The sequence below is a fragment of the Panthera pardus genome, unplaced genomic scaffold (assembly GCF_024362965.1).
Source record: "Panthera pardus isolate Hobbes unplaced genomic scaffold, ASM2436296v1 HiC_scaffold_24, whole genome shotgun sequence".
NCBI lineage: Eukaryota > Metazoa > Chordata > Mammalia > Carnivora > Felidae > Panthera > Panthera pardus.
The window spans coordinates 10,842,322-10,856,594 of NW_026526810.1; the positions used below are offsets into that span (position 1 = coordinate 10,842,322).

Genomic DNA, 14,273 nt, shown 5'->3' on the forward strand with positions numbered 1-14,273 from the left:
CCACTCCACAGGGATGGCCCGGGGAGGAGATTGCTTAATAGCACTGCTTTCTGAAGCTTAGCAGAACATAGGAATTGCTCTCTGGGGTGTGGAAAGGAGATTCGGCCCAGACTTAATACGTACTGCTTCAAGATAATGGAAATTGCCTCATAAGGTTAACTGAAATACCAGTCCCCACAGCAAAATTAAATCACATAAATGAATTAAAACTGGTGTCCCTTGGTAAAAGTGTCAGAGAAAGCAGGAGGAGCTGGGGGAGAGTGAGGTGTAGGGGAGAGAAACACTGATCATCTGGAATCCTGACACGTTGAATGACAGCTGCTGCAGAGATAGACCAGTTCCCAAGGGCCATACCTCACCGCTGTTTGCCTTGTCCGTTGAAAATGCACTGGTCAGGATTCAATAAAGTTGATTATACCACATTGTCAAACATCAATTTTTAGTTACTCATATAAATAATTCACCTAAATAACATGTTTTTCAAACTCTGAATATGTTATAAGCAGATATATCAAAGCATCCATTTTCTTCAGTTGTTTATCTTTAAGAACTTAATCCATCTCTTTCCAGTTATATTTTTAAAATTTTCGAATTCCCCTATCTTTTAATCAGTTGTCTCTATTCATTATAATACTATTGCTGAAAATATTTTATAATCCACCAACTGCTGTCTGGATTGTAAATGGCTTTAAATAATAGTTCTGTTCCATTCAAGAAACTTTTGTAGATTTAAAATGTTCTGATAACCCAATACAAATGCTCTTATTAAAGTGAAAAACATGTAATACATAATTGTTTTTCGTCATTAACTCATTGCAGTTCTTTGAGACCCATCATTTTACTTCTTGGCAACTCAGGATGCGGTTCCTTCTCTGTCAGCTTTTTCCTCATTCTGGCTTTCTTCTGAGTCTCAAAATGGCTGGAGAATAAAATGCTTCCTCCTTTGTCCTTGGAGGAATGCAGGAGCTTCCCTCACCACCACGGAACAGCTTCTCTACTTAGGATCTGATTAGACATTCCTGGATCCCCTCACTGTGGTGAGGGAGGGAGAATGCCTCCATACTCACTGGCTTGGCTTGGACCTAGTGCCAAGCAGTGATTGAAGTGGAGTCAGCCACCTAAACCACAAGGCTGTTACACAGGAGACCTAGGATGACTGCGCTCTCCAGGAAAATAGGGATGACCTCTTACATTTGTCTTGTAGCTCAAATGATGCCCAAAAGGACTGTATATCTAGAACATACACCACAAGATATCCATTTCCTTATTTCCTCTAATAGAGTTCTTTTAGGGAAGTTGAAAAGCAGGAAGAAGATGATTAAAGTCAGACCACAGATATTTAATGAAGACCTTACCAGCAGCCAAAGAAATGGAGCAGGTAGCGGTAGAGCAATAAGGAACAAGTACTTGGTGAAAACAAAGCAGTAGAGCTGAGTGCTCAGGAAGCTGCAGTGAAGGAGTTGCCCTGGTCACTAGTTCAGGCCCTGAACTAGTAGGAGTGCCTCTGCCACAGGGATGAATGACTAGGCTGGTCTCAAGCAGTTTCTTAAAATAGCTCCGTTTGGGGCGCCTGGGTGGCGCAGTCGGTTAAGCGTCCGACTTCAGCCAGGTCACGATCTCGCGGTCCGTGAGTTCGAGCCCCGCGTCAGGCTCTGGGCTGATGGCTCGGAGCCTGGAGCCTGTTTCCGATTCTGTGTCTCCCTCTCTCTCTCTGCCCCTCCCCCGTTCATGCTCTGTCTCTCTCTGTCCCAAAAATAAAAAATAAAAAAAAAAAAAAAAAAAAAAAAAACGTTGAAGAAAAAAAATAGCTCCGTTATCTCAGTCCCCAGTAGGAGATGCCTTGTGTTTTAAGTATCTCTCCCAGTAGGTCCAAGCAGTAAGACTGAAAACAAGTGACATAAGTCTTCAGTTTTATATGTATTTCAGATTTGAGTTGATCTTTTTGCTTATTTGGGGGTTGATATTTTTGCTCCTAATGAGTTGTGTTACAAAATTTATTTGTAAAACCAGGACTAGGGAAAACCTGTTTCATATTTGTACCAGAGTATTTTGATGACTCTTTACATGTTAATGAAGGATATTTCCTTTTTCCAGGGAATGGATTTGTAAACTCCAGAGCTTCTCCAAATTTGATTGGAACTACTGGTGCAAACAGCTTAGGCAAAGTCATGCCTACAAAGTCTCCCCCTCCTCCCGGTGGCGGCAATCTTGGAATGAACAGTCGAAAACCAGATCTTCGCGTTGTCATCCCTCCTTCAAGCAAGGGCATGATGCCTCCCCTGGTACATTAAATTTTTCTTCACCTTAATTCTTTGAGACACATTTTATACAGCCAGACTATGTTTTCCTTTGGAATTTTCTGTACTGCCATAGAATCTAGACCCTTTCCTAATGAATGTTTCTATTTGAAGTTAGCGTTTGAAGAGGCAAAGCTATTTTAAATACACAAAAATCAGATTATAGAAAAACAGGATGTAAATATGCCGAGTGGTTATTTAAAATTAAAGCTAAATAAAGAGAGGCTGTTATGTGTAAGTTTAGTTTTGGCAGGCAGGAACCTTTGCTCAGAGATCCCATCACCAAATTTATAAATTAAACCTGACTTAGGTGTTTCTTCTCTGTACTTTGCGTATTTTCAGTAATCAATTACACATGCTTTTCTGTAGGAGAAACACTAAACCAGGTTTTAGAAAATTCTACATACCAAAGGGAACCATTGCAGAGTAGGGAACAGTGCATCAAAACTGAATGAGTTATTCTCCAAATAATTTTTGTTTATTCCTTCTCAGATCACCTTCCCATTTAATTCTGTAAAGAATACAGGTCTCTCCACTCCAGCCCTTAGCAATGTCTTCATAGTTCCAGCCTCATATGCTTTTTAATCCTATATTTATGAAGAAGAGTATATGTATCCCCTTTAGCCTCTTATAGAAAAAAATTAGAATATGTTTTAAAACCATTCTTCGTATCACTATTGTTTGACTAACAGTGTGATGTGCCATGTGTCCTTTCTGTGGTGCAGCTGCTAAACTCACTATTTGATTTTTTTCGCTAAGTGAAAGTTGATGCTGTCAGGCTTTAGATCATAATTCTATGTATGTATGATGCTTTGTAGATTCCCAAACATCTTCCTATGCATTGTCCTATTTGACTGTCAATTATACTGTAATTTTGGCTAGGTAGAGATGAGGAAACTAGTACTTGTCCAGGGTAATACAAAAGGGAGCCAGGACCATAATCTTTTAAGTCAAGAAACAAGCAAGTACTTTTTCATTTGGAGATAGAAGGCTGGAGACCGTGTGGCTCCCAGCCTTAGAATGAAAATGAGTAGGACAGACAGGTTCACAGTTCTCCGTGGATAGATCGTAGTGCTGAGATTTCATGGCAACCAAGTGGCCCGGGCTCTAGGGAGAGACAGAAACTGCAGGGAGAGGACATTTGAGCACTGACTTACCTGGGTAAGACACAGGTAATAAGAGTTAAGCTCAGATGATTGGTGGATTGCTGGAGGTCAAGTGTTCACTGGCAGGACAGTGGAAAACCCCTAGGGCTGTGATACAGGAGTCGGAGTTCTTTGATAGGCTTTTTCTCCGTGAACCCCACTAGGTACTCACAGAAGAGACTGGGGATACTCTGAAAAAGTCTGTGTAGCATACAAGTGGGAGAGGGGAAGAGCAGCCACCGCACTAGGGATAAAAAGTTTTGCCTGGACCCTTTTCCCCTTTCTCTCCTATGGACCAGAAGTCTGTGAGGAGATGAAAAACAGAAGGTGTCACCCTGAAGGCACTGGTGACCTCCCATTGTATCTGGAGAAATGGAGATGGAAAAAGATCTCAGCCCATGGTGGAGGAGCAGGGCAGGGTGACCGAGAAGCACTGCGGCCTGGGGCACGGCACCAACAAGAGAAGGCTTCATACTGAGAATGGAGCAGTCACTGGGGAAAAAACAAACTGCCCCTGACAAATCAATGCTCACATCTTCCCAGAGGGATTTGAGGCCCATGGTGGATGTACTGAGGGTAACCATTGCAACAGTGAAGCTCAAACCCAGCCCAATTCCTAATTAAACGAACTCAAATCATACACTAAAGACCTAGCAAGAGGAAAGACCTGTAGGTCAGTGGCGTTACCCAAACTGCAATACGAAGAGAAAGAGTGAAAATAAATGGCGCAAACAACAGCAGAACAAAGCCTTCAAGAGCTGTAGACTTTTATCAGGTGGATTAACATGTTTGTAATTGGACTTCCAAAAAGAGAAGAGAGAGAACAGAGCAGAAGAAATATTTGGAGAAATCATAACAACACCACGTAGGATAGGTACACACACATTCAGACTGCTAAAAGCAAAAGACAAAGAGGAAGACTCTTAAAGGCAGCCAGAGGGAAGAGACAGAAGAACAAAGGTAAGAATTTATAACATACTTCAGAAACTACACAAGCTGCAGAACAGCGGAGTAACAAAGTACTGAGATCCAAAACAAAACCCCCTCAACCTAGAACTCTGTATCCAGCAAAAATAGCTTTCAAAAATGAAAGAGAGAAACTTTCTCAAACAAAAAACCTGGAGGATACATTGCCGGCAGACCTACTCTACAAGAAATGCTAAAGGAAGTCCTTCACAGAAGGAATATGATACCAGCAAAAACTTGGATCTATACAAAGCAATAAAGAACAATGGAAATGAAGTAAATGAAGATAAAATAATTTTATAAACATTTTATTTTAGAACAATTTTAAATTTCTACAAAGATTACAAAGATAGGATAGAAAGCTCTCCAAACCCAGTTTCTCCGATTGTTGACATCTTGCATTAGTATGGTACACTTGTTACAACTAACAAGTCAGTATTGATACACTGTTATTAACTGAAATCCACACTTTATTCAGATGTCCTTAGTTTTTAACTGCATGTGTTTTCTGTTTTGGGATCCCATCCAGGACACCAGGTTACATTTGGTAGTCATGTCTCCTTAGCCTCCTCTTGGTTGTGATAGTTTGTAAGACTTTCCTTGCTTTAATGACCTTGACAGTTTTGAGAAGTACTGGTCAGGTATTTTGTAGAATGCTCCTCAGTTGGGATTTTTTTCTCATGATTAGACTAGGGTTATTGGTTTCAGGGAAGAAGGCCATAGAGATAAAGTGCCATTTTTATCACATCATATCTATCATTATTGGTAATTCCTATCGATGGTAACCTTGGTCACCTTGCTGATGTAGTGTTCCATGGGTTTCTCTGCTGCAAAATTACTCTTCTTCCTTTCCAAACTGTCCTCCTTGGAAGGAAGTCCCTATGCGAGGTCCATACTTAAGGAGTGGGGAGTGAGGCTCTACCTCCTTGAGGGCAGAATGTCTGCATCAGTTATTTGGAGTTCTTCTGCACAGGTGACTGATCTGTTCACTTTCATTTATTTAATAATTTATGTTAATATGGACTTATGGTCATTTATACTTGGGGTTATAATACTCCTAAATTCTGTGAATACCTAATTTTACCAATACTGTCTTACTCTTTTGCTCACATTGTTCTACCTTTAGCTATTGAGGACTTGTTGGGTGGTTCCTGTGCCTCTCTCACACAGTCATCCTCATGGGGTTTTTTTGGTGGCGGGGAGCATGGGGGAGTTGCTTGAAAATTTTTCAGGTAGTACAAAATGCTCTAGGCTCATCCTATATATTTCCTGCCCCAGTGCTAGAACCGGGCATTTCTCCAAGGAACCTTGGTTCCTTTTATTGGAGAATGGTATTAGAAACCAAAATCTGGGCATTTTCCTTTTTTAAAATTGGTCCAAAAGATCACCAGCTTTCTAAGCAAAAACAGTGGGAATGAATTTTGTACTTACAGCACATGTAAAAATAAAATACATGGCAACAGAAGACAGAGAGGCAAATCATAAATACACTGTTATAAGCCCTTAACCTACACCTAACGCGATACCTATTTGAAAGTGAACACTAGAGAAAACATACCATACAAACATTAACCATAAGAAGGCCAGCATAGCCATAATGATTCCAAACAATGTAGAGTTTACAGTCAGGAATATTACCAATGATAAAGAAGGACAGCAGCACATAGTCCAATTTCCAAGAAATATCTTTAAAAAAATTTTTTTAATGTTTATTTTTGAGAGAGACAGAGCGTGAGTGGGGGAGGGGCAGAGAGAGAGGGAGACACAGAATCTGAAACAGGCTCCAGGCTCTGAGCTGTCAGCACAGAGCCTGACACGGGGCTCAAACCCACGAACCGTGAAATCATGACCTGAGCTGAAGTCGGACACTTAACTGACTAAGCCACTCAGGTGCCCCTAATGTTTGTTTATCTTTGAAAGAGAGAGACAGAAACACAGAGTGCAAGCAGAGGAGGGGCAGAGAGAGAGGGAGACACAGAATCTGAAGCAGGCTCCGAGCTGTCAGCACAGAACCCAACTTGGGGCTCAAACTCACAAACCTCAAGATCATGACCTGAGCCGAAGTCAGGCGCTTAACTGACTGAACCACCCAGGCGCCCCAAAGAAATAAGTATCTTTAATGTATATGCACCTAACAGAAGACCTTCAAAATTTATAAAGCAAAAACTTATAGAATTAAAAGGTGAAATAGAAAAATCCACAACTGTACTTGGAAATGTACATAAACACGTGAGTATGCCTCATGATAAACTCCTCAGTGAAATACTGGTAAATAATTTTCATCAATGTGTAAAAAGGGATAGTGTATCAAAACCAAATGGTTTCGTCCCAGGAATACAAAAGCTGGTTATATGAAAAATCATCCATATAATTCACTGTAAACAGAATTCAGCGTTTATGATAAAAACAAAAATTTTTCAGCAAACTAGGAAAAGATGGGAACGTCTTTAACCTAATGAAGAACATCTACAAAAGCCCTACAACTAAGGTGCTTAATTAAAATAAAGGGAAAATACTGTATTTTATTAATTTAGGAACTAGGCAGTGATGTCTGTTCTCACCACTCATCTTCAGCATTGTACTAGAAGTCTCAGCCAGAACAGTAAAGCAAGAAAAATCACTAAAATGTATACATTTTGGGAAGGAAAAAATGAAACTGTCTCTATTCACAGAAGACATAATTATCTATGTAGAAAAGCATAAAGAATCTATAAAACCAAAAAACAAAACCCAACCTCCTGGGACCAGTCAGTGAGTTTAGCAAGGTCATAGGGTACAAAGTCAATATATAAAAGTGGATTGTATTTTTATACGAACAATGAATAACTGGAACTTGAAATTTAAAAATCCCATTTATATAGCACCAAAAATTAAAGAAATACCTAGATAGAAAGCAGACAAAATGTGTTCATGATTTGCATGCTAAAGCCTACAAAACAGTGTTGCAAGAAATCAAAGGCTTTTATGAATAGGTACGTTATGTTAATGGATTTGAAGACTCAGTATCGTATGTCATTTATTCCTAAGTTGATCTATACATTAAACTAATCCCAATCAAAATCACAGTAAGCTATTTTGTAGGTATCAATAAACAAATTCTAAAATATATATGGAAAGGCAAAGGAACTATAATAGCCAAAAGTTTTGAAAAAGAACAAAAATAGGAAGATACTACCTGGTTTCAAGAGCTGCTATAAAGCCATGGTAATCAAGAATGTGTGGTACAGGCACAAAGATGGGCACGTAGATCACTGGACAAAACAGAGAGCCCAGAAAATAGACCTACACAAATACATTCAGTTGGTTTTTGGCAAAGGCAGTAAAGCAATTCAGTGGAGAAAGGATAGTTGCTATAACTAACTCTGTTGGAACAATTCAACATCCATATGCAAAAATAAAATCTCAAAGTAGAACTCCTACCTTATACAAAAATTAACTCAAAATGTGTCATAGACTCAAATGCAAAATACAAAAACCCTGAAACTTCTAGAAGAAAACATTGGAAAAAACAATACACCACCAAAAGCATGGTCCATAAAGAAAAGGTTGATATATTGATGCTTATCAAAATAGTTTCACTATCAAAAAAGTTTTACTCTGTGAAGGCCCTATCCAGAGAATAAAAATATTAGGAGAAGCTGTTTGCAAATCACATATCCAGTAAAGGACTTGAGTCCAGAATGCTACAACTATACATCTATTAGAATGGCTAAAATTTTTAAAAATAAAATCATAGGGAATATAGTCAGTGATACTGTGACAGCATTATTTGGTGACAGATGGTAGCTACACTTGTGAGCACAGCATAGCGTATAGAGTTGCTGAATTGCTGTGTCGAACACCTGAAACTAATGTAACGTTGTGTGTCAGCTATACCCAAGTAAAAGTACCCAACAAAACCAAAATACTAAAAACACCCAAGTTCTGGCGAGGATGCAGAACAGCAAGAACTCTCCCACATTCGTGCTTAGAATGCAAACTCATACACCACTTTGGAAAACAGATCAGCATCTTTTTATGAAGTTCAGTATATACTTGTCATACAACCCAACAATTCTCTCCTAGAGAATTTTCCCAAGTGAATTAAAACTATGTTTCTACAGAAATCAGTATTTTTCATAATTGCCAAAACCTTTGAAGACAACCTAAATGTCCTTCCAGCAGATGAATGGGTGGATGCTATGCACACTGTGGAACATTCAAAGGAATACTGCTCAGCAATAAGAAAGGATGAGCTATTTATTCACAGCAGTATAGATGAATCTTAAATGAATTTTACTAAATGAAAGAAGCTGGATCCAAAAGACTACATAGTATAGGATTTCATTTACATTTCCTTCTGGAAAATGCAAAGCAGATGAGTGGTTGTTGCCAGGGATGGAGAGAGGAGTTGACTACAAATTTGAGGTGAATTTTTGAGGTAATGGAACCATTCTGTGATCCCGTGTTGTTAGATGTACGTATGAGTCGATGCTTGTGTTAAAATCCGTAAAAACTATACGATACATAGAGTGACTTTTACCATATGCAGTTAAAAACCAGGATTCCAGGGGAATTGGAGACTGAATGCAGACCGTGACATGTGAATATAACTGTATCACAAGTGGGTGAGATGATGGCACTGAAGGGGATGAGGAAGAAAAGAGCTCCCAGTAACTTTGGACATTGTTTTATTCTAGGTAGAACAAAAAAATTGTAGGAAATCATTGTGTTCAAGATAGTAAATTTGTTAACACACTCAAAACAGTGAATACGTTATAGATAGAGAAAGCCAGATTTCTCATTTTTGGGGAAAAAAAAGTTACAAATAAGCAAGATGGGTGTGGGGTTGGGGGAGCTACAGTGAACCCTGTGTTTCTGGGTTGCAGTTGGAAGTTTCAGTGTGGTTTTTTTTGACATATATAAGTAGAGAAATATAAATGTATATACACATGAATAGTACATATCGTATGTTTCCTAGCTCTGTCTGCTGATAGGCCCTTGAAACAGTGACACCTGGTAACTGAGTACAGCTAGTGCTGGATCTTTGTCTCTAAACATTCTCCAGCAAAGAGAATCAGGACTCCTCGGAGAAGTGATTGTAGAGCTGGGGTGACGAAAATTCAAGATGAGTCAGAGAGGTGCCAGAGGATAAGGAAGTGCAGGTGAAAAGGTCACAGGAACCAGCCTTTCAGAAGAGTTCCCAGTGGCCAAAATGAGAACAGTTTAAGTAACAAAATAAGTAATAGTAGATTTGGATTATTACCCAAGGAAAAAAAATACCAAGTCTATTACCGATACGAGTAAATTATTGAATAAATGAATGGAGATGGGACAGCTCTTCCTTAGAGAAGAATTCTAATTAACATATGTGGACAGTAAGAGCGAAATAGCAAATCATTGTTATAACACTACAGTACAGAGACCAGGCCAGGCAAGGTCAACGGATGTTAAAATGAGTGATCAAAAGTTTAAGGAAAAACAGGGTATTTGCACATCCTCAAAATGCCTCTCCCCAAATAATTGTTGATTACAAAGGAAAGGTGGTGATTTTTGCAGTGGGGAATGCTCGAAGACGTAACCTTAACCAGGCAATCAAGCTTGACATCACTGGTAATGAGATGGCATGTCTTCTGATATGATGTGCTAAGAGGGTCACAGTCACCTTCTTTGGTATTCTTGCAAAAATCCACGCTCTTTATCTAACTGAGAAAATAAAAGACCCACATTGTGGGACATTCAACAAGATATTCGACCAGTACTCTTCAAAGTTATCAAGGTCATGAAAAACAAGGAAAGATGGGAGGGAACTGTCGAAGACTAGAGGAGACTAAGGATGCATGACAATTAAGGGCATATGGGACGCAGGATTTGGTCCCATCGATCAGTACAGGGACATGGTGAAGAAGACCAGGGAAGTCCAAGTGAAGTCTGTAGCTTTCGTTTCTGCTTTGGTCTTTTTATTAGTTTTGACAACTGTAACATGTTTCTTTGGAATGTAAACCTGGATGGAGGGCGGGGGGGAACTGCTGGGGTGCAGTATGTGATGCTATGCTCTGTAGCTGCTTTCTAAGGGTAAAATTGTGTCAGGATACAAAGTGAAAACTACATACATACATAACAAAGAAATATACTTTACCGCCCGCCCCCCCCCTCCCCCCCCCCCCCCCCCCCCCGCCAAAAAAAGGAGTTCAGAAAAAACATTTAAGCATTTTGGATAGTCACCTTTCAGGAACAAGATGTGGAATGCCTGCCACTATTTTTCAGAAATGAAAACCATAGGAAGGTTCATTTAAGACTCAGAAATATGTTTATAAGAATTAGCAGTAAACTGCAGAATTTAAGACAAAATTGCATTTAGGCATTTAGCAACTGGTCAGGATCGCTGGTCTTTTTTACACAGATCATGAAGCATCTTTGCAGAATACTCAAAATTTGCCATATAAATAATTTTACACCCTTTTCCCTGAGTTTAAAGTGAAAACTAATGCATCACACACCCATAGTATTTTGATGTGAATCTTATCATTGGAGATGTGTAAAAATATCTATAACTAAACAGTCGAAGAACATTTTACCCATATTTGAAATAGCAGTTGTAGACCAAGTGATTATTTCTCAGAGTAGATGACCAGCCTCCCTGTTTTATAGTGTTTGCGGATGAACTTGCTTTCAGATTGGGATTTCATGTATCAGTGGTGCCTATAAAGATACCTTCCATAGATTGACAAATTTTACTTACTCAAAGTAAAATAAGGAAAAAACTAGTTAGCAGATGATTTCTAGCCTAATGTTTTCTAGATGCTTAGGAGAAAAGGAGCGAATACATTTCATTCAGCTCTTTTCTGGACATGATTTATCAGTTCACTTCTCTTCCAGTCTCATTTTCTTCATAAGTGTGGCTTTTCCACAGTGAAATTATATCTATGAAAATGGTATTTGCAGATGATCTATAAATCTGTTATTTAAAATCGTTACTAACAAATGTTTGAGTTCTTGTTGTTTCATAACACTGTGCTAGCTGCTGTGGGATAAGGAAACAAAATAATTTCTGCTGACCAAAGAGCACACATCTAGAAGATGAATAATGGACATGTATGACACAGTGGGCTAGGGACGGGAGGATGAAGTATTCTCAAGATTTCAAATATAAACTGGTATCGTGATGAGGAACTCCTTTGACATACTGTTGCAGCAGCTGGCTGTGTGTAGGTGAGGCCAGCATAGGAGCCGATGAAGCCTGGGGGGAGTGGTGTCTTTAAAGCCTGTCTTTCTTCTGAAATCAACTACCAGGGAAGAAACAAGTAATTTAGATTTGTATTCGTTGCATATGTATAATCATCTCTTGAGAGTTCCAAGTAACTGCCAGTGTCCAAATAACATGTTTTTCTAAAGAAATATTTTATTTTTGAGTATCAACAGTCTTAGTAACTCTTGTATCCCTCTTATGTGCTGAGTACAGTCGGAGGAAGAGGAATTGGAGTTGGTGAGTGTGCCTGAAGGGAGTTACAAATGATCTAGAAAGTACTAATTCTCTTAAACGTTTTTATCTAATGAGTGTTCCCTTTGTTACACAGTTTTTCTTGTAGTTACTAAACACTGCAAGCACTTGGAATAACTGAACCAAGCTACTGGAACTACAGAGTCTGTCTCGTTTCTCTATGTATAATTGTGTATCTTGACCCCTTTCGTTTGCTGGAGGGAACACTGGAACAGAGCCTTTAAAAACAAGAGTTGTCAATGATCACAAGACACTTACTTGTTAAAGATTTTTTAAGGAAAGATACAAAATACCGTATATAGTTCCCCAAATTATTAACATGTTTTTAGAAAATGACCTCACCCTTGAAGTTCCTCAGATTGTAACACATGGTCTTGTGCCATTTCTCTTTCCTTCAAAAAGATGACATCATTTTTGGTGAGGTCACCTTTTTCAGCGTTGGAATTATTTCATACTATCTGAGATGATCTGAACCATAAGGGGGTTCCCTGTTTACTAAAACGAATGTAATTTACACAGATTTTATACTTTTGTCTAGCAGGAGATACTCTGCTCTTAAAAGTAGCTATTACCTTTTTTCTAGAACAAATGATTTCTATTGGCTTTTCTTCTAGAAAGTAAATCTGACTAAAAAGAACTTTCATTTGATCTATTCTTTGGGAACTAAACTCCCAGATTCACAGAAATGATCATATGAATTCAAAGTCAGCTGCTAATTGGATATTTATAAGGTGGAAAAACTTGAAAACGTTTTCGTTTGTAGCATGGACAAATGTTCAGATTGCATGAGAGCATGGGGGGAAGGCATCTGTTGGTTGTATTTGTATTTTATTATTACATATATATGCATGCTGGTGTGTTTTGCACAGTTTTTTTTTCTTTTTAGATAAGGTCTGTGCTCTGTCCTTAAAATAAGAGATCATTCTTTAACTTTGTGATCACTCACAGTTTTAGATGTGGTTTTCTATTTAGGTAAACTAAAATATATTAGTTCGCTGACATTGTGGTGTTGATAACATCATGTGTAGATTCGGACTTTCTTCTGGGGAAATACTTTATTTAGTGATACAGTAATGATTAGAAAACGGAAGTTTAAGTTTATAATTCAGTATAAAATAATTCATCTTAGACTAGTTACCTTAGGTTGTCAGGAGTGCTTCCTTTCAATTCTCTAGCAATATGCTGCCCTCTAGTGGTTTCACAAGTTGCTTACTCAGAAAAGTCAATGCCATGGAGATTAGGATCTTTTGATGGCTGGAACCAATATATTGGTGTTCAGTTATGCACGCACGTCCGTGTGCACGCATACACACACACACACACCACCCCTTCTGGAGTTCATGCCAGGAAATTGCCATGGAGATGAAGCTCTGGCATGGATAGAACCAGGCCAAACTGGGTCATGCTGTGTTCTTTTGCCTAGTATTTGACTCTTGAATTTCCAGTGACCAAATCTTAGAACAAATTATATACTCCAAAGTATATCTCTACCTCAAAAATTCATTAAAATTATTAACTTGATGCTGAGATGAAAGTGTATTTCCCAGTTACCATAGAGTGACTTCCACATTCCTTAAAATACACCCCAGTTACAGAATCTCAAAGATAAATTTCTAAATCTTTGTAAACTACAAAATGCAGAAAGCATAAAAGGTATTTGTAATTAAGAAACAAATAACCCGAAACTATAAACAGTTCATATCCTTTATAACTTATGCTGAGTCAGACTCTTAAATTTTTTTTGGTGTTTATTTTTGAGAGAAAGAGAGTGTGTGTGTAAGTGGGGGGGAGGGGCAAAGAGAGAGAAGAGGCAGAGAATCAGAAGCAGGCTCCGTGCTGTCAGCACAAAGCCCGACTTGGAGCTTGAACTCACAAACTGTCAGATCATGACCTGAGCCAAAGTCAGATGCTCAACTGACTGAGATACCCAGGTGCCCCTTTTTTTAAAATTGTTTTTAATTGCTGAATCAGACTGTAAAACTTAATTAGTTTTAAATGTGGAGCTCTGTGGTCAAAACCAAAATAATAATTACAAACACCATCTATTAGCATTTAGGAAGTGGTTCAAATTGATTTGAACTCTCAGATATAATCATGGATGGCTCTGACCCAAAGTGAGGAAGGACGGACTGGTGCCTTGGGGCCTACACTAAAAACTCTTCTGGTAAGAGCCTGGCTACATAGATTCCTTGAGCAGCCTTGCTGTACTAAAACACCTTTACTTCATGGTAGCTCCAGGGGGCATACCTATGTCAGAAGGTATAAATATATTTTCCCCCCTCTTTTTTTGTTAACCAGTTATAGAAATCTTGGGAGGGTTTCTTGGGACAATAAAGATACTGTGTTACATCTGTATGGTACTTCAGTTACCAAAGCACTTCCCAC

At 38.7% G+C, this 14,273-nt stretch overlaps 1 protein-coding gene across 8 annotated transcripts in view; it reads left to right on the top strand.

Moving 5' to 3' along the window:
• MEF2A (myocyte enhancer factor 2A) overlaps positions 1 to 14,273 on the top strand; it is a 165,323-nt gene that overhangs the window by 139,837 nt on the left and 11,213 nt on the right. For 5 of the 8 annotated variants that reach the window (XM_019460123.2, XM_019460117.2, XM_019460119.2 and 2 more), the window contains 2 exons: positions 2,095 to 2,282; positions 11,850 to 11,873. In XM_019460123.2, the coding sequence (XP_019315668.1) occupies positions 2,095 to 2,282; positions 11,850 to 11,873 (212 nt within the window). The remainder of the gene's footprint in view (positions 1 to 2,094; positions 2,283 to 11,849; positions 11,874 to 14,273) is intronic. The other 3 variants (XM_053888759.1, XM_019460121.2, XM_019460122.2) reach the window with 1 other exon arrangement.